This window comes from Falco rusticolus, chromosome 1 (genome assembly GCF_015220075.1).
Source record: "Falco rusticolus isolate bFalRus1 chromosome 1, bFalRus1.pri, whole genome shotgun sequence".
NCBI lineage: Eukaryota > Metazoa > Chordata > Aves > Falconiformes > Falconidae > Falco > Falco rusticolus.
This window is the reverse complement of record NC_051187.1, coordinates 1,307,942-1,334,178: the sequence shown is the minus strand read 5'-3', so window position 1 is coordinate 1,334,178 and position 26,237 is coordinate 1,307,942. Positions and strand designations below refer to the sequence as shown.

General features: G+C 55.3%; 1 protein-coding gene and 1 long non-coding RNA gene across 2 annotated transcripts in view; both read left to right on the top strand.

Annotated features, from left to right (window-relative positions):
- The first annotated feature begins 3,085 nt into the window (after positions 1–3,085).
- On the top strand, positions 3,086–3,845 carry LOC119158230. Its single transcript, XR_005107808.1, has 2 exons — positions 3,086–3,205; positions 3,695–3,845. It is a non-coding gene; the product is annotated as an uncharacterized LOC119158230 (long non-coding RNA).
- A 4,412-nt stretch (positions 3,846–8,257) lies between these two features.
- SLC38A10 (solute carrier family 38 member 10) overlaps positions 8,258–26,237 on the top strand; it is a 38,739-nt gene continuing 20,759 nt past the window's right edge. Inside the window, exons 1-10 of the mRNA XM_037404068.1 lie at positions 8,258–8,501; positions 9,628–9,745; positions 13,244–13,289; positions 15,121–15,214; positions 17,047–17,190; positions 18,922–19,046; positions 22,330–22,432; positions 23,247–23,429; positions 25,386–25,497; positions 25,645–25,751. Coding sequence (XP_037259965.1) covers positions 8,397–8,501; positions 9,628–9,745; positions 13,244–13,289; positions 15,121–15,214; positions 17,047–17,190; positions 18,922–19,046; positions 22,330–22,432; positions 23,247–23,429; positions 25,386–25,497; positions 25,645–25,751 — 1,137 coding nt within the window. The 5' untranslated portion in view covers positions 8,258–8,396. The remainder of the gene's footprint in view (positions 8,502–9,627; positions 9,746–13,243; positions 13,290–15,120; positions 15,215–17,046; positions 17,191–18,921; positions 19,047–22,329; positions 22,433–23,246; positions 23,430–25,385; positions 25,498–25,644; positions 25,752–26,237) is intronic.

Genomic DNA, 26,237 nt, shown 5'->3' with positions numbered 1-26,237 from the left:
GAAGCGACCCAGATGAGTGCAATTAAAGGGAGTTTAATGACGCCCCCTCGCACGCCCACCCCCCCCAACCCCTGTAGCTATCTTTGTCCGCACCTGGGGTGTCCGGCCGGGACTGGAGACGATGGGCAGCAGGGCCAGCCAAGCTCACTGCCCCTCCCAGCACCCCTGGAGCTGCTGCTGCATGGGTCCTGCAGGGCTCCGAGCCCTGCGCTGCTGCTGCATGCATGCACAGTGCTCACCCCACAGCACTGCACCACTGCTGCATGTGTGCATGGTGCTCATCCCTGCAGTCCTGTGCTGCTGCGTGCACACACGGTGCTCATCCCTGTGGTTCTGTGCTGCTGTGTGCATGCACAGTGCCTGCCCCCTGAGTCCTGCACTGCGCCGCTCCCACTGGGGTGCATGGGCCACACCTTGATGCAGCCCCTGGGCTTTGCCCTGCAGCACTGTGCATGCCTGCATGGTGCCCATGAGAGCATGGGAGCACCATAGCACTGGCCCTGTGCCCCACCGTGCCATCACAGAGCACCCTGAGCACGGAGGCACCCTTGGTTGGGCAAGAGAGTACCCCAAGGAATGGGGGCAGCGGCAGGGGCTGCAGGCAGGGTGCTCCCTGTCCTGTGGGGGTCTTCCTCTGGCCTGGGCATGTTTGGGAGTGCAGCAAGGAGGCTGCAGCCTGTGCACTGGCACCTCGACCTGGATGTTTCGGTGCTTCATCCTCCTGGGAGCAGCTGAACCCCCTCGGAAAGGGGGCTGGAGCAGCACCCCTACTCTCCCTGGCCTCCCTGGCTGTGGTGGGACCCCCTAGCCCATGGGACCCCACTGCTGCCCTTGCACAGCGCATCCTGCAGCTCTGCGGCACAGCATGGCATGGCACAACATGGTGCAACGCGGGCAGCTCAGCCTGCTGGCACTCGGGGCAGGCGGGTTTCCAGCTGGCTGCGGGTTTGCCAGCATGTTGCAAGGCTGGCTGCGACCAAGGGTCGTGTTTGCAGGCACAGAGGGAAGAGGCAGCCCGGCACTGCTGTCACCGCTGCTCCCAGCCCAGGGATGCCAGCCCCCTACCCCGTGGCCCAGGGAAGTTTCTGCAGGTGGGGGGCAGCGGGGGGCATGGAGCCACGGCTGCTTTGGGGTCCCAAGGAAAGAGGAAGGAACTTAACTCCCATTAACTGTCCCATTGTATTGGCCGTGGTAATAATCGGGTTTGCTAATGCAATTGCTGCTGCAATGTGAAAATCCTACTGGAAAATGTATTAGAGCAATTATCTGTCTCGCTCCGCAGCCGGGTGTAGCATTAATATTCAATTTTGATGTGAAAGTCCTATTATGTTAATGACTTTGGTGACAAAAGTCGTTAATGTAAGACGTCTCCTTTATGGTGCGGCATTAGCCAGGGTGAACACTACCGCGGCACAGCGCACATGGCGGGGCGAGCAGCGAGGGCGGCAGGCCCGGGCTGCGGGGCTGCGGCGGAGCCAGGCCGGGCCCCCTCCCCCAGCTCTGCACGGCCCTGGCCTCTCAGGCTGAGCGGCCTCCGACCCAGTGCGGCCGGTGCAGGGTGCTGCGGCGGGGCGCGGCGGCAGCGGGGTGTGCCGGGGCCCCGAGGAGGGCGCGGGGTGGATTAGCCGCGCTGCAGCGCATCCAGCAGCGGCACTCCCTCTGCCGCAGATGCCCTCCTTTGTTCTCTCCCAGAGCCAGGGGAGATGCACCGGCGCTTTCCCACCGGATGGAGAATGTGGCGGTGCCGGCTCGGGGCTCGCCGGTGTCCCTGCCTGCCCCGGTCCCAGTGACACTGAGGCTGCCCAGCTGCTGCGGTGCGGCTGCCCGCAGTTTGGGCAGCCTGGCAGGCCCGGGTGGATGGACAGGCAGCCGGCTCCTCCTTGGGCTCTGACGGCACCGCATGGGCCCCGAGCTGCCGGCTCACGGTGGGGGGATGTGGGGAGGGGGGCAAGAAGTGCAGCCAGAGCCCTGCAAACCTGCAGCGGGGGGCAGCACCTCGTGATCTGGCCATCACCAGCTGCCACCACAACCCCTGGGCTGGCACGGCAGTGCTGTGGCTGGTGCACAGCTGGGCCCCTACTGTGACAGTGTCCTGGAGGGGACGGGAACCACCAAGCACAGAAACTGGGAGCGGCCTGGGACAGTAAAACTGGCCACGACCTTCATCTTGCTGCTGCCAGCATCTCGCTGCTGCCGGCCTGGCCATGACTTGGCATACCGGCTTTGCCACGAGTGTGGTCTGTGGTCTGGCATCGGGCAGCCCTCCCACCCTGCCGGGTCCACCTGGGAAGCCAGAAACTTCTTGTGACTGAGGAGGGGCCGGCAGCACCTGGACACAACCCGGGCGTGGGCAGCAACACCCGGGCAGCCTGTTCCGCACCCCTTGGGATCCGCCCCCATGCCGCAGCCACAGTCCCCCTGCTCCCCTCCGGCGGTGGGCGCTCAGCACAGCTGGGCCCCGACATACCAGCACGGGGCTGGGGGTCCCATCTGGGGCCTACGCGTGCCGCAGCTCCAGCTGCACGGCAGGGTGCAAGGCATTGGGCTCTACTGCCCAGAGCCCACCGGGCCGATCCAACGGGCGAGTCGGGCTGCCGGTGTGCGAGGGCTGGTGCGAGGGTGTCTGGAGCACCGTGACCCCGGGACAGGCCCCGCCGACAAACCGACCCTGCCGAGTGCGGGCGGCTGGGGGGGCGCCACGGCCGCAGCCCCGCCTGCCCCGTGTCCCCGGGGGGCGCTGAAGGGAGCGCCGGGGCCGCGGCCCGTGCTGGGCCTGCCCGGTGTCCCCGGGGCGGCTCCGTGTCCCCGGGCTCGGCGGTGGCGGCTCCGCACGCACGTGGCCGGGCCGGCCCCGGCTACCCCGCCCCGCCCCTCCCCTCACCCCGCGCGCCCATTGGCCCGCCCTTCCCCCTGCGGCTCACCCATTGGTCTCGGCGCCCTCCACAAACAAAGGCCGGCGCCCGCGGGGGGCCCAGTACGCCGCTCTGATTGGCGGGACCGCGGCGAGGGGGCGGGATGAGGGAGGAGGGAGGATCACGGGTAGTCCCCGCCTCCGGAGCCGTGCCGGTTGCCTTATAAGGGGCGGGGCGGGGCGCGCTCATTCATGCGCGCAGAGAGGGGCGGGTCCATCGGGGGTTTCGCCCCCGCCCGTGGCGCGCATTCTACGCTGCAGCGGCAGCCCTGCCGGGAGGAGCGGCCCGGCCCGGTAAGGCCCGGAGCGTACGGTACGCGTGGGTACGTGTGGGTGTGGTGGCGCTAGGGCTCGCGTGGGGCCGGGCCCAGGTTTGCTCTGCAGCAACTTGCGTGTCCCGCCGCGGGTGGGTCCCCACGCTGCACCCTGCGTACCTGGCACAGACACGCGTGTACGGCTGTGGCGGGGGGGGGCATCCCGTGCGCACCCCCCACCCAGGGCTTTGCACGGCCCCACAATGTCCCTCCGGCCCGGGCAGCACTAGCTTCCCCTATGGCCTGGGGAACACCTGCCCCACGGCCGCCCCACGGCTCCCGTGCCAGGACATCGGGGTGACACGGGGAGGGGGGCCGCCGCAGCAGCCGCTTGCCCCCCTCGCGGGACACCTCGTGCTGTTTAGCCCACGCTGCTTCTCGCCCGGATAAATCGCCTGGATAAATCGGGTCCGTCTCCTCCATTTTCCTAATAGTGACCATAAATTCATTTACATTTCCAATCTGCCAGGTACTCGCATGACACATGGCGGCTTCCAGCCTGCGCCGGAGATATGGATTGAACTTTAGTCTCCGAGCAATTAAGGTGCCTGAAACTGCACTTCATTAATGGTTGTTATGCAATAAAACCGATAAAACTGCCCTTATTTGCAATATAAAAACGCAATTTGTTTTAATTTATGTTTTTAAATACTTGCCGGGTTGTTCCTGGGCTCTGCCAGACATCTGTCATCGGGGCCGGCTGCAGCGGGGAGCAGAGCGGCCCTGGGCTGCTTGGCGGTGGGTGCTGGTCCCTGCAGGGAGGGGGGACACTGGGTGCTGCGTGGGTGCAGACCCTCAGGTGCACCCACCTCTGGGCTGTGGTGTGGGTGGGTGCTGCCTGGGAAGGGGATTCCCGTTCCACCCAGGACCCTGCACTGGGACACACTCACCGCCACCCTGCTGCATTCCCCTGGCCCCAGGGAAGCTGCCTGGCAGGGAGGGGAGGGCTGGGATGCCTGGGGGGGCTCCCCTGGAGAAGAGCAGCCCTGTGCCCTGGGTGGTTTGTGGGAGCCCCTTGGCATGCTGTGGCACAGCCCCCCGACCCAGCACTGCCACCAGGGCAGATCCTTGCCGAAAAATATCCGTGAGCAAAGGTGGGATGGTGGGGCAGGGGTGGCAGCTCCCGCACTGGCATCCCACTGGGCAGAGGCAAACCTGTCCCTTTTTCTGGGACATCATCTCCTGTGAGAGCTGCGAATGTGCCTCTGTCCGGCTCCGCTCAGCGCGGTGTGTGTGTGCAAGTGTATATGTGTGCATGCATCCACACACATGTGCACATGCGTGGAGGTGCATGTGTGCCCACAGAGCAGCACCAGACAAAGCCACAGCCCCTGCTCAGCACCCGCCGCTGCCAGACCCCTTGGGGGGGTTTGCATTTTCATAAAACAATGTGGGATCCCCAGCCAGCCCTAAGCCACCTTTTCTAATTACAGTAATTGTGGCTCCAGCAGCCTTCTGGGGCTGTTTATTCTCCATGGTTCCAAATTTGGGTGGGAGGAATCTGGGCCATTGCAGAGGGCTGGGAAAGGCTCTGAGCCACGGGGGCTTCCCAGCACATCCCACGGTGGGGATGCTGCCAACAGCTCCGCTCCTCTCTCAGGCTAATGCAATAAGCAGGGCCTTGCTTCACCTGCTGCCAGCTCCCAGGAGCCTGCTGGAGCTGCGATGCCCTGTGCTGTGCTAGCCAGGCAGGGCTGGGGGCCCCCAGCGCAGCCCCACTGTCCCAGTCCCCATCCCGGCTGGCATCTCCTGGTGCCAGTGGCTGGCGACACTCCTTGGGGTGCAGGGGGCTTCAGCACTTTCCAGGGAGTTTTACATTTGCTTTTGACACATTTGCAGTGGGGAAGGAGCCCTGGTGCTGCTGGGGGGGGGTCGTCCAGCTGTGGCTGAGACATGGACAGATGGATGGACAGAGACCCTGGCTCATGCCGGAGGCAGGATTTGGCCCTGGGCTGGTAGTAGCTGTCGAGCAGCTGAAGGCATCAGAGGGGCTCAAGAAAACCCTGGTTCCTCAGGATGGGCAGGACAAGCAGGACAAGCCCCAGGGCAGTGGCACAGGAGGAGGGCAGGGTGCTGAGCTGGAGCTGCTGCTCCTGGGGCTGCTGGGGAGGGTGAGGAATGAAATAACCCCACGGAGAAGGCAGCAGCAAGCGTGCAGCCGCTGCTGCAATACTAGGCAGTTATTGGGAGCCATAAATATATTTGCTGGCTCACGAGGAGCCCTGTGGGCTGGTGGTCATTGCCCTTTGCAGCAGCTCTGGCAGGTGCCTGTGGGGTGCCCCCAACCCCCCCATGCTATGGCAGGTCTGCCTGCTTTTGTTTTAGTCCTTATTTGCCTAATTATGTTGTCCCTTGCACAGCCCATCACCTTTTCCATTTGCTGAGCAGCAGCATGTTGAGCTCCTGTTGGTGCTGGGGGGACCAGGTGGACTGGCTGAGGTGGGGGCCCTCATCCCCCCCACCCCCGCAAGGTGCATGAGGATGCTGGTGAGGGTGAGCAACAGGGGCTCACCCCAGCTGAGCCTGGCACCATGGAGGGGGGTCAGGGATACCCACAGCCCTGAGCAGCACGCAGCACCAACTTGGGGTGCAGCCCCGGTGCCAGCCTGAGAGTCCTGCATGGTGCGGACGGTGCCTTTCTGGAGAGCGTGGCTGCCCCTTGGCACTGCGAGGGGATGCTGGCAGTTGGGTGCTGGTGGCCACCAAAGGAATGGGCTATTTTTGGAGCAGACGCACATGCCAACAATGTTCCCAGGGGCAGGTTGGAGACCACCTGGCATAGGCAGCATCTGCCCCAGGGGGCTGCAGGCAATGCCAGCCCCAGGCTCATCCTGGGAAGGGACAGCTATCTGTACCTGCAGCAGTGCCATGGCAAGCAGTGGCCAACCCACAGCGTGGGGCTGCATGCGATCCATTTATTCGGTAGCTGGGAGCTGATGGGTTGCAGGCGAGCGGCCGCAGGTGGTTTGGATTTCAGTGGGGCTGGGGACACGGCAATTGGAAACACATTGTCCTGGCAGCACAGACAGCAGTGTGTGGGGTGCTGGGCAGCTCCGAGCCATCCTCAGCCTGTCCTACCACCCACCCCAGTGGCTTCGCTCATGCCGTGACCCAGTGTCGGTGCCCGCCGTGCCAGCGAGCGTGGGGGCAAGGAGCCATGGCTACCATGCCCCCTGCCACCCCGTGTCCCTGCACTGGCGCTCGCTCACCCGTGCCAGTGATGGAGTCGGGGGCCGCAGGGGTGGAGGGGGGGCTGCTCCCCCAGCACCCCCATCCCGCAGCACGGGGGCTCATGGCCAGCCAGCTCTGGGCGCTTGCCGGGCTCCTGGCGGCTGCTCACACGTGGCAAAGCCACCTGAGCCCTTTTTTCTGCCAGTGTTGAGTTAGGGGCCGTGTAACGCTAATTGGATAAACATGATTTCCCCTCTAACTCACTGCAGATGTCTCCTCGGTGCGTGAGCGAGGTGCTCTCCCTCCCCTGCACAGTGAGTGGCTGCTGCAGGCGCTTGGTGGCAGCTCTGCCCTCCACGGTGGGTGCTCAGGCACCCATGGGTGGGGGATGCCTGGCCCCAGCCCCCTGCCAGCGCCCCCAGCCTGGGGCAACAAGTGGGCACTGGGACGGGGCTGCGGGGGTGCTTGGGGCGCTGTAGTGTGCATACACATGTGTGCACATGTGCACGCTTGTCTGTGGGTCTGCACATGTGTACGGGGGTGCCTGCACACGTGGGTGTGCACGCTGCTGTGCTGGCCCCAGGGGTGGCTGTGCATGGGGTCTGGGGCTGTGGCAGCTTTTGGGGACACGCACACGGGCCTTGCTGCGTGTTCCTGGGAGCACAGGGGGACCCCCCCAGCACATAGGGGTTCCCCTCCCCTGCAGCCCCCACCCTGTGCCGTGCCTGGACCCCATTCTATGCCCAGGTACTGCATCCCATGCCACACATGCCACATATGTGGCTTCTCCAGACCAGGGCAGTGACAGCCCCAGGGCACCCCAGTCCCAGTCCAGGGACACGCAGGGGCATGGGCATGGCCCTGGCGCAGGGAAACAGCTGGTGCTACCGCTGCCGGCACCCGGGCCCATGCGGCACCTGGAGGGAATTAGCCAGGCGTGTTCACCTCCCTGCAAACCTTTGTAGAGCAAATTCCTGCGGTTACCCATTGCAATTGCTGCAAATTATACAAGTGCCGTGTTTTGTTCCAACGGGAGCATGCCGTTGGCATGTGCTGCGCCGACCTGCCATGGTGCGTGGTCCTGGGGAGCCATCCAGAGCCCCCCGCATCTTTCCTTTGATTTTCTTTCTCTTGTTGCCTTCTCCTGCTCAGGGGATGGCGAGCAGGCAGGTGGTCAGGGCCAGGGGGAGATGCTGGCAGCAGGGAGCCCCTGGGTGCTGGGTTCGTGGCTGCCGTGGCCATGCGGGTGCCCGGTGGAGTTTTGCACGTGGGAGGCAGCCATGACAGGGGACTCAGGGTGCAGCACCCACAGCTGGTGGTCTGCACACCGCGAGGGCCCAAGGAGAGGAGCCTTGGGGTGCCTGGACCCCCCCGAGAGCGGGCTGCTGGGGGGAGCCTGCTGCAGCCAAACTGGGCCACAGCCATGCTGCAGTTGGGGACCACTCTGGCCAGGATGGGGACCAGACCTGTTGCATGCATTGCACGTCCACAGCTGGATACGTGTCCAGATGTGCACCCAGGGCTCTGCACACCCACCCGTGTATGTGCATGCATGCAGAGGTGTGGGCACATGTGAATGCACGTTCATCTGTGCGTGCACATGGATGTGTGTGCATGCATGTGCCTTTGCGCGCGCATGTGCCTGCCGGCATGGCCGTGCGTGTGCCCGGCTCTCGGGGGAGCCCCCAGGCAGGGGGACATCCCGGTTTCACTCCCGCCCCAGCCCTCCCAGGAGCAGCGGGCACGGTCCGCCAAGGCGGCAGGAGTAGCCGGCTTGGGGCCGCTCTGCCCCGGGCCTCTCGCTGCCCGCGCCCCTCGACTACCCGGAAGCGCCAGCGGAGCAGCGGAACCCGGAAGTGCCGCTGTGGCCGGCGCCGGGGCCGGCGGTGGGGGCGGGTCTGGTTCACGCCATGGCGGGTACGGGCGGCTGAGGAGCCCCCGGGGGCGCGGGTGGCGGTGGCAGGCTGGGACCCCGCCGCAGGGACGCTCCCCCGCGGGCCATGGCGGCGGCGGCCGCGGCGGGCTCCAACTGGGGCCTGATCATGAACGTGGTGAACAGCATCGTGGGGGTGAGCGTGCTCACCGTGCCCTTCTGCTTCCGCCAGGTGAGCGCGCCGCCGCCCCCCCCCCGGTGCTGGGGGCGCTTCCCCGGGGCGGCGAGGCCGGCCGCTCGGCCCCTCGTCGCCGTCCCCGGGAGGGGCTGGCGGAGCCGGGTACCGGCGGGTCTCAGGAAATGGAGCGGGCGGGCAGGGGGGTCCTGCCGGTGTCCCGGGCATGTGGGTCCGTGCCCCGGGCAGCTCGGAGCCCCTGCGGCAGCCCCGGGAGGCTGGGGGCAGGGGGAGGCCCGATTGCGAGGTTCGGTTTTGCAGAGCATGGTCGATGAAGGAAACGCTAAAGACCGAGATCAAAGGCTCTTGTACCAAACCGTGTGTTTTTCTGTGTCAGGAGGTGTCCCGGTAATAATTTCTGCCTTTCTCGTGAGCAGAAAGGAAAAAAATTAAAGGATTTATCCACACGATACACATGATACGCATGGGTCAGCTCAGAGGCGTTCACAAACCAGCTGCTGAGCCCTCACCCTGAGCTGTGCCCCCTCACCAGGAGCTGCCACCATCCCTGCGGCCGCACCGGCTTTAAATACAGCAGAAAAAAGGCAGCTGTGATTAACATCTGGCATTACTTGTGCCTGTTTAAAGTCACCTGCTTAAAAAGTGCCGGGTATTTAACATCTCCCGCTGCAAACATGAGAACCAGCAAGGCAGGACAGCGCTGGGAGTGAGTTGGGAATTTGTTTATGCTATCGAATAGTTCTTACTAAATAAATTTGTAACGGAGTTTGCACCTCGGGATTAGGAGCGCTCTTTGCTCTGTGTGAAGCTGCTGAGAGCTGTGGGGAGCGCTGGGGGATGAGTGAGGGGAGCGGGGGAAGTTCTGCTCCACAGACAGCTCCCAGTTCACTCTCTGGTGGTTGAACGGGTGTGGCTGGAAGCTGTGGGAAGCAGGTGTCTGCTCTGTGTCATCCTTGAGCTGCGGAGAGAATGAAATAGAGCTTGTACGTCATGTTTATCCCAGCTGCTCCAAAGTCAGGGGAACTCCCTTAACAGGCAAATGCGTGGCTGGAAATGTGTGAGGGAACCCGAGGGTGGTAGGGGATGGCAGCAGGGCTGTGTGGAATGGCTAGCCTTCCATCCTGCGCTTGTCTTATCCCCCCCGCCTCTTCTCCCGTTTCAGTGCGGCATTGTCCTGGGAGCTCTGCTGCTGATTTTCTGTTCTTGGATGACTCATCAATCCTGCATGTTCCTGGTGAAATCGGCCAACCTCAGCAAGCGCAGGACCTACCCCGGCCTTGGTGAGAATTCTCAGCTCTAGGGCTTGGGTTTTTTTTAAGCTGCAGTTTGACTTCTTAATTTGCAACGTTCATACTGATATTGTTGGAATAGCAAATAGTTTCTTGAAGTAGCTTTCAATTTGCTGTTGTTTTCCTCTGTCAGTCTCTTCCCCGCCGCCCCATATCCCCAGGGGAAAGCAAGGGTTTAATTCTGCTCTTGACAGTGAAGTTAATAGGCACAGAATTGTTTTGACTCTGCAGGGCAGGGGAGGAGATGCCGCACTGACTGATCAAAACCCAAGTTTTCGGGAGCTGGCGTAGTGGGTGTCTGGTGTAAATTATTGGTCTCGGCAAGAAAGCCACGAGCTTCCCCACCCAGTGTGCTGCTGAGGACATCGGGTTCTGCCAGCCAAGAGCCTGGCATGGAGCTTGGGCTGCCTGGATCTGAGCTGTGTGCGCGTTTATGGCAGAGCAGAGAGGAAACAGCGCACAAGGTTCCAAGTGGCCAAGAAAATAAAAACATCTCCAAGATTCATGTGTGGGGTTTTGGCAGAGCCTGCCAGCCCTCTTCCTCGGAGCTCATCGCCTCTGCACTGGCGCCAGGGTTGGCCTCTGCTTGTGACCTCTCTTCTGATTCTGACTGACTTGGGGGGGCAGGAGGAGGTGATTGGGTTCCAGTCCTCTCCTCTGGCTTGTGAAATGATAGGAAAAGTCTTCTTTTACTCTGTTTCCCTTATTTCTCTGGGGGAGGAGAGAGTTGGCTCGCATTGCCCTTGGTAAAAGAGCTGAAGAAATGCATGGCTCACTCACTGACTGTGTTGTTGACAGATGGGTTTCCTCCATCCTCAGAGTGCCCTAGGTGCTGCTGCTGGGCTGCACGTTTTGGCTTCTGCCAAGTTATATCTGCTAGGAACTGAAAAGATCAAGAAGTTCTGTGGTCTCGGAGGCTGTGCCTGTGATGCTGGAGGGAAGGGGGAGCCCCCCAGGTAGCATCTGACTTGGCCCCACCACTCCAGCCCAGCTGCTTGGTCGGGTTGCCTCTCCCTGCCCCCTCACAACACGTCTTTGTGTACTGCTTCCCTGAAGTACAGAGAGTCCCCTCCACCTTGGAGCGTCTCCCAGGAAGAAGGGATCCTCTGCACTTTCTGAAGCCAAGGGGCTCGAATACACAGAGGGCCAGTAATGCCTCTAAACTTCCTGGCACACAAATGCTGGTGCTGAAAGAAATGCCTCTGCTCCCTCCCTCTGCCCTGGGAGAGGTGCCACCGGGAGGGACAGCCCTGAGAGGAAAGGCAACGCTGCTATAATGCATCCTAATGCATCAAGGTTGAGCAGCTCCACACAGACAGTCTTTGTCACCGTGGGCTTGTGCCCTGGTACATCTGCGAGAGATCCTGGCAGCCCCTGCAGCTGATTCTGTGGGAGGCTTTGGCAGTGCTGAAAGATGTAAGAAAGTTTTGCAAATTAACTTCAGTCAGCCAGTCCCTTCCGGAGGAACACTGAGAGCGATCGTTACAGCTACAAAAGAGCCAGGGCTGTAACAGGCTGATATCTCACCCAGACTTCTTTGCTTGGCAGCGCTGTGTGCCTGAAGAGGTTGGGTATTAAAAATATTTTGCTCTCCACCCCTGTTCTCCTGCACTGTGTGGCAGGGAAGGGCCTTGGGCAGATGTGTGGACAAGGAAGGAAGCGGGATGCAGCTCCCAGACAGACTTTAACCGGGTGATGAGTTAATGCCTCCCCTTACAGCTGCTGAAAGTGCCCTGGGTCTTTGCAGACTATGTGCTCGGTACCAACCCTGTCGGCAGTGCACTACATCCCCAGGAGGCAGCTCGGCTCTGCTCCCTGCAGAGGAAAGTGCTGAAATGCAGGTTGCCCATTCTAGTAAACATGCTTGGTTTAAAAGAGCTTGTCTAATTACTGAGCAGATTCAGCTCTGCCCAGCTTGTTAGGCTTCTAGAGATCCCGTTCTGAAGATGCTTGACTGTACAATTTGTTTTACAGTCATCGTCTCTTTCCTCCTTGAGAAGATAAAGGATCTATTTTTTCCAGTGTCCCCGGATGGGGACATCTGGCATAATGTTTGAAGGCTTGTTCTCATTAGAACGTCACTTCGGAACAGCCAAGGAGAGTGACTGTTTCTCAGCATCTCTGGCCTAGCTGATCGCCGGCAGCTGTAGCTGTTACCGGACGCCCACCTTTCTGTGCGATGTGAAAAAGCAGCTTGCAGGAGCAGCGCAGCAGCAGGGTCCTTCTGGAGGCTGGCTGGGTAATGACCCAATCTCCAGGAGGGATGTTTCCCTCTTGCTGGTTCCTCTCTCTCTCATCCCTGCCCCTTTGGCTGTGTCACTGACCCTCCTAAGGGCTGTTGCCTTTCCCCATTATGGCCATGAGCTCCCAAATGAGGTGAGAGCTGGAGGCCGAAGTGCTGCGGCCGCTCTTCGCACTCGGGCAGCGCGCCTGGTGGCGGCTGTTCCACCCGGTCTGTCACTGAGCCATCAGCTATTTTCAGTGCTACCCCACATAACAGCTCTGGTTTATTTTTCTGTTGTGGGTCTCCTGCCATGCTTTTTTCTCATTCTGTGGGAGAACATCATGTTTCCTCAATATTTAGCTCAAGCGGAGTCCAAAGAAATCAACAGTTTGTAAGTTAATATTTAAAATAGCAGAAGATGCTTCCAGAAGTGAATAAAGTTTGTTTTTTGGCAGCCTCCAGGAATGTGTGCTGTACCTTGAGAGAAGACAAAGGGGAATCCAGGGGGTTGGTTTTGTGTTGGACCTCTGCAGTTAAAGACTGACAGAATCGGGCAATGTGGTCTGTGTTTGGAACTGGAGGTTTCAATTCCCATTCTACCCAGTCAGATCTAAAAATACAAGCGGAGTTTTCTTGGCTTTTTTTCTTTTTTTAAGAAAAAACACAATGATTTAAAGACTACTGATCATTTTCTGCTACAAGCTACAACCCAAGTATGGGAGGGGAAAAAAAAAAAGTCTCTTGGCAGCAGCCCTTTGGTGTGGGTTGTGAGTACTGTGTATTCTGGGTATGGGATTGAACATTCTGGGCACCATCTCAGATCTCCCATCCAGCAATGTCAGGCAGTCCAGTTACAGTGGGAAGATAAAAATAAAAATGAGAGTTTGATTGAAATTTTGCACTGCAGTAACTTTTTGCCACACAGCATCTTACACATGCATATTTTCTCTTCCGCACTGACTTTCTTTTAATGGTTGCCATGTGTGACTGCTACTTCACACTACTTTTTTCCTTTTTTTTTTTCAAATAGGGAAAAAAAAAAAAAAAGAACCTGCTTTCTATCTTTTCCTCATCTCTGTTCCTGTCTTATGTGGTTTTCAATGTTCAGAGGGCATGTCTGAAAAAGAAAGTGAGAGGGCGGGCAGGGGAAACAGCCCCAAAACGCAACATCGGTGGGTTCTTGCTATACTGCCCTTTTGGCGTGTGTGCCACGTTCTGGACCTTTCTTTGACTAACTACAACTGTTTTTTTTTCTCTTACGCCAGCATTTCACGCCTATGGAAAAGCGGGAAAAATGTTGGTGGAAACAAGGTAATCTGCTGTTTATTTAAAGCTTGAACAGTTTGGTTTTCTTTAATGAAAAATACTGCTCCGTAGCCTCTTGTGTCCTTGGTGCGCTCTTGTTTCTTATCCCGTTGCCTTCTCTGGTCCCAGAAGTCTTCGTTGCCACCTAGAATTTGAATGAGAGTGTGAGATGCCCTAAGCACAGCTCACAGGTGTTGCCTTCAGCATTTCCCACCCATTCCCGAGTGTGGAGACAGGAGGGCTTTCCAGACAGTGGGAGCACAGAAGCTGGGGAGTGAACTTGTCTCCCACTCTGCTGTGTGTGCTATGAAATCATGGGCATGTCACTTGTGGCCGTTTTCCAGGGGTGAAATCCCTGCCAAAATTGCTGTGAGTTAGTGGGAGGGAGAGTGCTCCGTACCTCGGATCCACACTTTAGCTGCTCTGGTCCTGCCCGCTCCTCACTGTGGGCACTGCCTTCTTCTGCGAGACGCCAGCCTTAGGAGATGCCTTGCGGGGGAAATCCTGTCTGCATTGCAGGACAGACTCCGGTTCCCCAATGCAAGTAGCAGCTTGCCCGCAGGTCTCATTCAGCAGTTGTGATGGGTGATCGGACATCGTCACAGCGCTGCTTTTTCCAGCAGAGTTTCTTTGGTGGAGGTGGCTTGAGCCCAGGCCAGTCAGTGGTGCTGGCTCCTTCCCTCTTTCCAGCTGCAAACTGCTGCACAACACTAAAAATACACAGAATATTTCTCAGATGTTACTTGTCCGTGCAAGCAATTGCTGTAATTGCCACGGGGATGTTATATAATTGGAACTGGGAGGGAAAGTGGTCCGTGCAATCATGAATGGGAGGAGGAGCAGTTCATAAGACAATCTTTTCATTAAGCTGTGGTCCATTTTGTGGAAAGAAGTTTGAGAGCCGATTTGGTATTAAGACTTTCATGGTAGGACCCTGCTGTGGGGCAAGGGGCTGAGGGAACCTCTTGCTGATTCTTTTAAACGTTTTTCCAAGAAATAAAGGAGTTCTTGCCATCTCCAAGGTTTGCTTTTTTTTGTGGCTCTGAACAGCAGTTAAACCCATGCACGGGTTGTTACCAGAGCTGCCTCCCTAGCCAAGATGTTAGGTGTAGATGGAGATTATCTGGTTTCTGTCTTGGATAAAAGCACGGTCCTCCCTTTCAGTACGCCCAGCCTGCTGGTACAGCAGTGAGAGCGAGCTTGCAGCCTGCTCTATCCCTATAGACAGAAAACCTGCTTTACTACTCGTTGCCAAATGTTGTTTTCAGTGTGGGTTCAGCAAAATTTGGGGCTTCTCTCCACTGTGACTTGCCAGGAAGTTGTATTAGAGGGCGGGTGTAAGCTGAAGCAAGGCACACCGAGGCTGCTCTGCCTCTGAACGCAAGTGAGCGACTGCACAAGGTTGTAAGTTGCTTTAAGTGTGACCTTTGAGCTGCTTCTGTCTAACTGTCCTGGGTGTGCCTCAGTAAATGGGGGGTGCAGTAGGGTCCTGAGCAATCTTCAGCTGTTGCGGTTGTGTGCGTGTGTAGCCCTTAAGACCTTGCTGGTGCTAAAACTTTGTCTTAATCCTTCACCAGCAGCTGCGGTGTATGTGGGATGTCTCTTCCTCCCAGCATATGAGCCGTAGCCTGGGTCCACACAGGGCACTTAGTGGTGTTCTCATTGCTCACGTGTCATCGGTGGGGGTCCCGTTGCAGTGAGCTTGGTTACAGCAGCCCCAGGCAGTGCCTCCAGGTGTTTGCTTCTAAGGTACCCTTAGCATTAACAAAGCCTCATCCTCGGGCTATGCAGAGTACAGCCTCCTAACCTGTGTGTGATTTTTTTTTTTTTTTTGCAGCATGATTGGGCTGATGCTGGGGACTTGTATTGCTTTCTATGTTGTCATTGGTGATTTGGGGTCCAACTTCTTTGCCCGGCTGCTTGGATTTCAGGTAAATAATTCCTCTTGGGATCACATCTACAATGCAGACAGTGGTCCCAGTTCTTCTTTCATTGAGGTGTGTGTGCCTGAGATACAGCAGAATGTCCTGCCTCAGTAGCATGCTCAGCAGCCCACGAGGTGTTCTGGGGTCATCTCCTGGTGAGCTTTAATGGCATGCCTTGCGCACAGAGCGCTTAGCTCTATGAAGTCCTGGCAGCCCGGACCCGTGGCGAGCAATCAGATGTGTAAAGCCTCCAGTAAGGCTCTTCTGACAAAGGAATTCTTTTTAACTTGGTCTCTATTACCTGGAGCAGGTTGCTGGGGGAGATGATGCTTCCTCTCTTAATTTCTCCCCCAATGGGTAGTGGCAGACAGTTCCTTTGTCCGAGCTCTCACCCCCTTGCAGCCCTGTAGTTGAAGAGGGATTTTTGTCCTGCCCCTTGCTGTTTCGGTGGCCAAAGTTAGTGTGTGCCTCCTCTTTTAAGATAAAATGAGCTGTGTGATGAGCCCGGCATTGGCTCAGGACGCACAGTGGCGAGAGGTGGTGAGAGGTGCTGCTCATGGGCAGGAGGCTCTCGCTGCTGGTCCCGGAGGGCTGTGAGCCAGGCTGCGAGCGGCAGCACTTGGAGCCGGTGTGAGGGCCATGCGGGGAAACGAAATGGACATTTGGAAAGATTTTTGGCGAAGCTGTTATCTGCTCTGCCTGATGCTGCTAAGCTCCGATTAAGGGACTGTGAAGTTAAAAAGATGCGTCGTGGCTGCAGCCAAATTAGGTATTAAATATTTCCAAGCATTTCAGAGTGTTCTGCTATAATAAATACCAATGTGAGGTTTTGATTAATTTTCTGGATCAGAATTTTCAAGACTTCAATCTCTTGTCTCCCAAGTAAGTTTAGTTTTTATTTAATTGCATGAAAATACCTAAATAGCTTATGTTGGATTTAAACACACACACCACCACACACCCCCAAATACTTCCACTTCAGGGTGGACCTGCATCTTGGTTTATATCAGAAATAGCATGGCCAGCAGGATTAGGGCAGTGACTGTCCCCAGTGCTTGGCACTGGTGGGGCTGCACCTCCAGTACTGGGGTCAGTGTCGGGCCCCTCGCTCTCAAGACAGACGTGGAGGGGCTGGAGCGAGTCCAGGGCCGGGCAGCGGGGCTGGGGAAGGGGCTGGAGCACAAGTGCTATGAGGAGTGGCTGGGAGCACTGTGGGTGTTCAGCCTGGAGAAAAGGAGGCTCAGGGGAGACCTGATCGCTCCCTGCAGCTGCCTGACAGGAGGCTGCAGCGAGGGGGTCGGTCTCTGCTCCCAGGTAACAAGCAATGGGATGAGAGGAAACAGCCTCAAGCTGCGCCAGGGCAGGTTACATCGGGTATTAGGGAAAATTTCTTCACCGCAAGGGTTGTCAAGCACTGGAAGAGGCTGCCCAGGGAAGTGGTGGAGTCGCCATCCCTGGAGGTATTTAACAGACGTGTAGCTGTGGCACTGGTGGACGCGGTTTAGTGGTGGGCTTGGCAGTGCTGGGTTAACGGCTGGACTCGATGATCTTAAAGGTCTTTTCCAACATAAACAATTCTGTGACCTGTCACGCACTGTGTAGAGCAACAGTGGCACCCAGTGACTGTATAAGCTAATCACAGACCTGGCCCAAGAAATGGCAAGCTTTCAGCATCAAATCTTGAAATTCGTACAGAAGCAGAGTTTCGTATGTGAAATCAATCCTGGCTTTGCATTGTTTCTCACTCTGGAAAAATGAACCACATCAGGATTAGCTAATTGGTGGGATGTTTTGAGCGTCCTCTGTGCTCCAGTTCATTATGCAGGTCCCTTTTCCAGGTGTCAGGCAGTTTCCGGATAGTCCTGCTCTTTGCTGTCTCCCTGTGCATTGTACTTCCATTGAGCCTCCAGAGGAACATGATGGCCTCCATACAGTCCTTCAGTGCCATGGCTCTGATCTTTTACACGGTGTTCATGTTCGTGGTGAGTATTGACGCTGGGAATGCTGTTTTCCTGTTGTTTTAACACAGATGTTCCCGCTGGGACAGCTGCAGGTGCAGGCTCGTGTTTAAAATATCCTTCCTGATAATTAGTGCTGGGCATAATGAGTGATCTGGGTGCCTGTGCTCTGGAGGTGGGGAGGTGCCGGCTGTGGGAGCTGGCCAGTGGGTCTGTAAGCTATTACACATGCTAGGGACTGTGGTGGCACAAATAACAATAAACCACAAGTCGAGTTGTGGTTTTTTCTGCTTGTTGGTGTCTTATAATTTAGGGCTCTGAACTTTGAATCAAAGGGTGGAAGATGTGGGGAAGGGTGCTTGGAAGCAGAAGGACTTTCATCATGTGTTAGTGTTTTGCCTTGAAAACCTCGATGTTTCTAATCTGTAGGGGGAAGGCAGCTTTCATTAAGAACTCACGCATGTACTTTGCATGCTTTTCTGCAGCTGATGGTTAATGTCTTTCAAGCTGCAAGTAGTTTTATTTGTTAAACACCAGCACTTCTGTTTCTTGAGCATGGAAAACTTCGTAAAGCCTTAAGTCCGGTACATGGTGTATACTTATTCTTAGCTGTTTCTGGGAAAGCTTTTCTTCCCTGAGGTGAATGGATTCTTGACTATTTAGATTAAGTGGGGCGAGCTGAGAGTAACCTAAAGCTGGCCTGCTTTGGCTTGGCCAAGCCCCGTTGTACAGCACCATTTACTGAGAGGTGGAGACTTTCACTTGCTTTTTAATGGCTTCAAGTAATGACCTCACGGATGTTCGTGTGGTTTGCTGATGGCGCCCCAGCCCTGTCTCTCCCAGATTTCAGGACTGGAAGAGCTGAAACAAAAGGAAGAAAAGGGAAGTGTGGAAATTATTTCCACTTAACTTTTTTTAGTAGGTTGCGCTGGGTCATGCTTTTGAGCTCGCCTCTGCAAGGAGGCTGGAAACTGTAAATGAGTGTTTTACAAAACTGCCATGTTGCAGGAGCTGTGCCTTTAAGAAAACCACAACATTTCATGAGTTGGCTGCACTAAAACATAATCTCTGGGGATTAGAAAACCCCCATTCAGGCGATATTATAAACAGGCATTCAGACATATTTACCTTCTGTTTCCTGTGCAACCCAATGCCTGCCAGTTTCCCCGTCAATGGCAAAAGAGCTCCCCTGGCCTCATCTGGGTGCCTCGCTCCCCCTGTTTTCATGAAGTTTATCCTTGTCTTTGGTAAGCTGGTGTTAAATGGCTCTGGAGCAGCAGTGTGCAGGTGGAGTCCTGTTTTAGCAACCTTTGTCTTTCTCCGCTGAACAGGATTCTCCAAGGCAAATGTCACTTCCCATTCGGATTTAAAAACGTGTTTTAAAAAGTGCAAAAGAAGTTGCTGGAAACAATAATTCTCACAGTTAAATGTGTCAGTGGAAATTGTTCCACCCTGGTGCGTGCTATGATGTCTGATGGCATCAAACGAGGGGGGGAATGTCACAGATCTTTTAAAATACACCCCAGGATCGTTGGTGGCAAGGGGCCCTTGGAGGTTGCTGGGAGCTTTAATAAAGTGTGTGGGTGGGGTGGGGAGCTGGGGAATTTGACTAACAGAGATTGGGCTGTGGTAGGCAGCGTAAGCCGTTCCTTGCAGAGCTGCCATGTGCTGCCTTTTATCCCAGCACCGGCGTTACTGCTGCCATGAAGTTGTTTTGGGTTGGATCTTAACCCCTTTTCTTTCTCTTGGCTACAGATTGTGCTGTCGTCCTTCAAGCACGGCCTCTTCAGCGGGCAGTGGCTGCAGCGAGTTAGTTACACTCGTTGGGAGGGCATTTTTCGCTGCATCCCCATCTTTGGCATGTCTTTTGCCTGTCAGTCGTAAGTACCTGCCATTCCCGCTTCTGGCAGTTGTGGTGCGCAGTGAGTTTTTGTGAGGGCAGAGGGTCATGAGGATCTGCAAGAGACAGATATCATCTGGTTTCCTATTTTATTTTAATCAAAATATTTTACAGCCCACTGAAGTACAGCATCTCATTCAGTTGTGACCCTTTTGTTACCTAGATGGGGGAGGGAGTTATATTTCACTTAGGAGTTATTGTACTTGAGCAACACAAGATCATTTGGGCCAAACACATCCTCAGTGTAACACACATTGCTTCTGGTACAGCTGCATAAGTGATGAATTTCCCCTGTTTCTTGAAGGGAATGATTTAGTACCCGGAAAGGCAGCAGGGCCATGTTGCCTAATGGCCGCAGGGCCCCCCGTGGGGTAGTGTACACTCGCGGCTGCTCTCTGCTTCCCCGCATTTCTTTGAGAATACTTGGAAGATTGCACAGTTGTTGACTTTGGAGAGTTGTTCGCGCATTTCCAGTTACCTGCTTTTAACGAGGGCTTCTGTTGGCACGCGGAAGGACGCAGTGGCAGACCAGGCTATTTTCATGTTTCTAGCAGCATTACCTTCTGCACCAAAATGGCAAGTGAGCAATACGTGCCTGGCCAGAATAGTAACAGACTTTAAATAGAAGTGTAAATCCAAATGTGGACACGGAAAAGACCATCCTCATTTGGAAGGCTGGCAGAGTTGGGCTTTCCCCCCTGTAGTTCTAGCAAATGGGTAGCATGCCAACAGTAAATGAATGTGACAGATAAAATTTGTTCAGACTGCTGTGTTTACACCCACATGCAAGATCCAAATCATCATTTTCCACTTATCGGCTCTCTTGGCAGCTCAGTTCCTACCCGAACACGCACCAGTCTTGCTGTTTAATGTCTCCATTACAACTGGCGAAGGGAATTGTATTCTTTTATAGCTTTACCTTGTTAACATTTTAGAGTTTTTAAATTCCAGTGGTTTTTTTTTCTTATGGTAGCCACACAGTACCCAGGACAATTTTGCTGGGAGTTGGAAATGCAGGGAAATCATTTGATCTGGACCAGTGTATGCATACCTAAATATAGGCTCCATTACAGCACTTACATGGCAAGCCAAACGTAAAGCTATGTGTTTTTTCCAAGCATCAGGGCAATACACTGTCCCCAGCCCAGGCAACCTTTATAAGTGTGTTATTCTCAGCTAGGCAGGTTTAATTTTGCTAACCTCTGAATCACCTTCCTGGAAAATAAATGATTCTAACATAAAGCAGAGAACCTTTCCCTTCAGCACATAAATGCAACATGCAGTAAAGACAAATAAATGCACTATTATTCTAGCTTGAAAAACTTGACCCTGCTTTACTTGTGAGTTCAATAACTTTCACTCTTTAAAAGCTATCCCGTTGTTGCTGAAGTTGCAAAGTAGGTCACTCCTCTACAGTTATGCAGCGTGGAAATTTGCTGTGGAGCTGAGAGCTGGGAGTGCAAGGGCTCCAGGGTTACCGCTGCTGTAGCCTCCTTGCATGACTTTGGTCAGGTCACTAAACCCTCTACTTAGAGGAGTCAGTAGAGCTTTCCAGGAGAAAACTTCTAATTTCTGGAGATGGCTCTTCTGGTGCAGATGGATGCAAAAATGCTGAATTCACAGGGGTAATAAAAGTCAGGCTGTTGTTCATTGCCCCTGTGAGCATCGGTTCCTTGTGGGCTGAGTTAGGACCGGGCTCAGAGAGCCTGTATGAGGTGTGCTCCCTACAGTGAAGGTGAAGAACAGGTACCCTGAGGTAGCTCTGGCTGTCTCTGAAGCAAGGCCGCTCTTAATGCTTGTGCTGACTTGCCTGCTCTCTGCTCAAGAGCCTTGGGCCCTCTTTGAGGTGTGTAACAGATAACGTGGGGAAGGATCCCTGCTCCTTTGCTGGCCTTCAGTGCAGTCTTTCTGCTTAAAAAGAAACCCTGGAGCATGAGGACGTGCTGCTTGTTGCAGCATGCTTCTTGCCCTCGTGCTCCGCCTTGAGAGCTGGCGATGGTCAGGGGGGCCCAGCAGCATGTTGTGGGGGCCTGAGGGACACAGTGCTGGTCCTCCAAACCCAAGCTGGCCAAACGGATGCCCTCATGTGATGGCAGGGGTCCTGGGTGCTGCTGGACTTTGCATGGCGCTTGTCCCCATGTCACTGCTGTTGCTCCTGCACTAACACGAGCCTGGCCTGGCTGTGCCACTCCACGCAATGCAGAACCTCTCTGCTTCCCTCCTTTCTTCTCCTTCATGTGCCTGGATGTTTGGCTGGCCCCCTTCCCCTCGTGGGAGGTCTGGGACATAGTCGGTTAATCTAACGGAGGTTCCAGGATGGAGAGACTCCTGGAGAGGCTGCTCTCCTTGCTCCCTGCCAGTAAGTGGCTGTCACGGTGCTGCATTCACCGACCGACCCTGTGCGTCTCGCAGGTTCCTGTGAGCCGATGTGCTCAGCTTCCTTTGTGCAGCACCGTGTGATGTTAAGGGATTAAGGGTTAAGGATTTTTCTGCTTGGCCTCAGTTCGACACACTTTCTGTTAATGGCTTTGTGCCCACTGGAGCTGGGGATACCCCCTTCCCATCTCACTGGGTTCTCCCCCCGCTTCTACTGAGAGTTACTTCAGTAATGTGAAGCCACAGTGTAGCCACTTGACTTAAGTAACAAGAGGTTAATGAGTTGCTAAAATATGCACCTGATGTCAAAAAGTACATTCCACATGCTTTCCAAGTCTGTAAATACCCCAAATCCCGTGTTACTGGTTCTCCCAGCTTTCTATGAACTCGGCTCTAGCAGCAGTGCTGAAATATGGCAGGCGTTGCATGTAGTTTTGTTTGTTTAACTTTTCTTTTAGACAGTGTGATGCTCTAACCTTCTTCCTGCTTTTACTCTGTAAACACTGCGTTGCTTTAATTATCAGCGTAGAGAGCTCCAAGAACAATAATCTCCAATGCGCTGCCTGGCCTGGTGCCACTGGTGTTTCACTGGAACAAACGGTCATTCATTTTGCAACACTTTTGAACCAAAATGTTTACATCACACGTTTAGCTCCACGTGGTGGGGTGGGGAGAGCAGGAATATTTTTGCAACACTTAAAGTTATGAGTGTTCTGAAATCTCTTGGCATTAGCAATATAAATTGTGGAATAGCAGTGAGTGTTTATGCTCCATAGGGGGAAGGTGTCAGGGATTCTTTGCTGCTGGGCTGAGGCAGAGAACGTGCTGGGGTTGGGGTTTTCTCTCTCTGCAAAAGGTTTCCTTAAATAATTTACCCTTTTCTACAGTCAGGTCTTGCCTACCTATGATAGCTTGGATGAGCCATCTGTTAAAATCATGAGCTCCATATTTGCTTCTTCCCTAAACGTGGTCACCACCTTTTACATTACGGTAAGACACTTCCCCTTCTCTTTCCTTGCCAGAAGTCACGCTCTGGAGGGGCAACGGGGATGATGATTTATCTTCAGTTGGGGCTGGTTTCTGCTTATCTGTATTTATTCTGAAAGATAAGTCATGTTGCTGAAAGCAAAATTAGATGGGAGATGATGAACCGAACAGGGCAGGAGGCATTTGGAGAGTCCAAATTTTCAGCATGGCCCATTTCCTTGGGTGGACGCAGCATGGAGACCCCGCTTTTCCATGCGCATCAGCCTGCTGTCTGCCTTGCAGGGCCCAGCCTGGAGCTGGAGATGCTGCCCAGAGTTTATGAGAGCTTCTTTCAGCCTGTTGCAGTTGGAAAGATATGAAGAAAGTTATGCCTCATAAAGCACCGGTTAATAAAACTCAGTTAATAATTCCTGAGAAGAGCCTTGTCCTATGAGCTGGGCTGCTGTGGGGAATTGTTATGGCCCCTCCTTTGTTGCAGGGGCCTGTCGGTGGGCCTGGCAGCAAGCAGAGTGTCATCGCTCTGTGTCACGAGCAGTGGCAGCATTCCCTGGCTGCAGTGAAAGCCCCTGTATTTGGTGACAAACTTGCCTCTGCTTTTAGGAAGGTCCCACTGTTCGTTAACCGCCTGTCTCAGCTTTTGGGGGTGCTGCAGCTGGGGCTGCTGGCAAGTTCTCTGTGGAGGTGGCCCCGCATTCCCTCCCTGGCTGTCTGGTCCTAACTCATGGGAGATTGCTGTCCTGCACCCTTTTGTAAAGAGCAGATGTGAATGTGCTTTGGAGTCAAACCCCCTCCACTCACCTCCCCTCCTGCCGCACAGGTGGGCTTCTTTGGCTACGTGAGTTACACTGAAGCCATTGCGGGGAACGTCCTAATGAACTTCCCTTCCAACTTTGTGACGGAGATGATTCGAGTGGGATTCATGATGTCGGTAGCTGTGGGGTTTCCGATGATGATTCTCCCGTGCAGACAGGCGCTGAACACCCTTCTCTTTGAGCAGCAGGTAAGATGCTCCTGTATGGCCAGGAGCAGCTGGCTGCCTTGGCCTGCACCTTTGAACTTGCTTTTTGAAGGGCTACTGTGACTCTTTGGCTTCTGCTGCTGGCTGCTGACCTGGGCTACAACTGTGCCTTGGTTCTGTGAGACTCCACTGACGACTGCATGTTTCTGACTTGTGGTGGGGACTCGCTATCCAGAGGGACAAACCCTCAACTCACAGTAAAATCCTAAGTGCCTGGTGTGTGGTAATGGTGCAGCAGGAGGCCTGTGGCAGACTGTAAATCCTGCTCTGCAGAATGGTTAATCTCTGGTACTTGTGAGGTTCTTGTCCTCTCTGCAGAGGAATTTCGTGGGCAGAAGTGCTGGAGCTGTGAGTCTGAAGCCTGCTGTTGCTCTGCTGTGCCCCAAGTCCCGTGGCTGCTACTTCCCTGCTCCGCTGGGGATTTCGGCTCTCGCGCAGAAGTGTTACACAGTTCAGAGCCGAGGTGGTTCTCCCCCTCAGAGAGAGGGAGAAATGTGCTTTTGGAAACAGAGGAGCCTCCTTATTTCCTGCTGCTCCAGCTGGCATCCTTTTGCTGGCCAACTCGATCTTGCTTTGCATTTAGCTCGAGCTTCTGTTCCTAGCCTCAGAGCCCAGCCCAGCCTCACTTCTTGCTTCTGTGTGTGCCTGCTCATTTCTGCTCTTTTATTATTATTCTCATCCTTGCACCTTTGTCACTGGCCCCCTGAGCAGCCTGCTCCCCTCCAGGTTCAGGTGTCCCCTTCCTCCGGTGCCTCCCCTTGCTGTTTGGTGCTGGTCTCGTGCAAAGCATGCGGTGGAATACAGCCCCCTCCCACACATTCACCTTTCCCAGGGTCGGATCTTCAGACAGCCTTTGTGACTATAGTTGGTCTGTCTGATTTAGACTGTAAGTCCCTTGTGGCAGTAGCGTGTTCTCCTCTGTGTATTGTACGGCACTAAGCATGCCGATGGTATTCAGTAAATAACAGTAAGAGATTGTGGGAATGTTCTGAGGCCTTTGTGTATCTGCATAAATAGAAACCTCTTAGGGCAGGAAATAAAACTTGAGCAATTTATAGCTCTAAATCCTGCCACTTCTGCCTGTGAGAAGCCCCCGGCTCTTTTCTCACATCGGGAGGGCCTGAGGGTGGGACAAGACGATCAGTGAAAGCCAGCGGGTGCAGAGGAGTAAGCACTGGAAAGGCTTGGGAAGACTGTTGTTCTTGCTTGGGCTCAGCTCGTTGCTCTTTGGGTTCTGAGCGTGTCACGTTGCTTTCCTCTCCCATCTGTGCAGCCAGGAGAGCGGGGACCCGCTGGTTCTGCAGGGCATGTGGGTTCGCTGGGTCCTCTGCCTTCCGCACCTCCCACTTGGAGTGCGGGGATGGGATGGGAAGCGGAGGGCATCGGGAAGCCCTCTGGTATCAGCAGCTCCCCAGCAGCACTGATCCTCCTCCCTGCCATCTAGCTGGGGTGTCTTCCATCAAGCTGCAGGAGCTGGTACACGTGGTGTAGTGCGGTGGGAATAGCCCTGCTCCCGGAGGCGTTGGGGTGCACCTTACCACAGCAAAACCAGAGCTCTTCCCCCTGTGACCGTTCTCCCTCCTGCCTCCTCAGCTGTGCTCCTTTCTCATGCCCTCGGCCTCGGGGCTGCCCGCTGAGGCTGGACGGCTGCAGCGCTGGCACGGACCGGGGTACAGCTGTACGGTTCACATTTGGGGCAGGATGGAAACAGCAGCTTTGGCTCTGTGCCCCCCATCAGTCTTGTTCTGAAGGCTCAGATGCAGTTGCGTATTAAAACTGCTCAACCACGTCTAACAGCCCCCCTAGCATTGGCTCTGCAGAGACCACAATGTCGAGGTGACGAAGCTGCTGGACCCCGCTGGGGTAATTGCTTAGGAACTGCGCAGTTCTGATACAGGAGCTAAACTCACTCTCCCTCTCCCACCCTTTCTCTTCCAGCAAAAAGACGGTACCTTCGCTGCTGGGGGTTATATGCCCCCGCTTCGGTTCAAAGCCCTGACGCTGGCTGTTGTGTTTGGAACCATGGTAGGAGGCATCATGATCCCAAACGGTGAGCGAGGAGCTGGGGGCAAGGGCTGGTTGCTTGGCTGTTTTCTCTGGTCTTTTTTTATTTGCGTTTCTGGGTGGGGTGGCCAGACTCACTGAGCTCTGGCAGTCCTGGAAGGGGCCTTTGCTGACTTCTTTTCTTCTTTGCCAGTGGAAACAGTTCTGGGCCTGACAGGTGCTACGATGGGAAGCCTCATTTGTTTTATCTGCCCAGCTCTTATTTACAAGAAGATCCACAAGAACGCACTTTGTTCACAGGTCAGTGCTGATGCTGCTTGATGTCTCCCTAAGCCCTCTGCAGAGCCTGGGAACGTAGTTAATTTGGCTGCAGGAGGGAAACTGCTCAGCACCTCCTCCAGCCTCCCTCTCCAGTTTGCCCAGTACAGGTGGGAGCTGTTCTGGTCGGCTGCTCTGAGCAGGGTTGCTTATGGGCATGCAGCAGAGGAGGTGCTGACCTGGTGCATGGCCTGCCCTGTGCTGGAACACCGGCTCTTTTTGTCCATCCAGCAGCAAGTGAAACATTCATTTGGTGCATAAACTGCTGCTTCCAGTCCACCTTCTGGTGGGCTTCAGGTTCTGTATCCGCAGAATGGGAAATCCAGGCAGCCTATAAAACCTTAACAGGCCTTACATCCCAACCTGCTCAGGCTGGGTAAAATAAACACGGTTTCTCAGCGATGCGGTTCTTGCTGCTGACCCTCAGCTTTCTGGTTTCAACCAAAATAATAATAAAAAGGAACACAC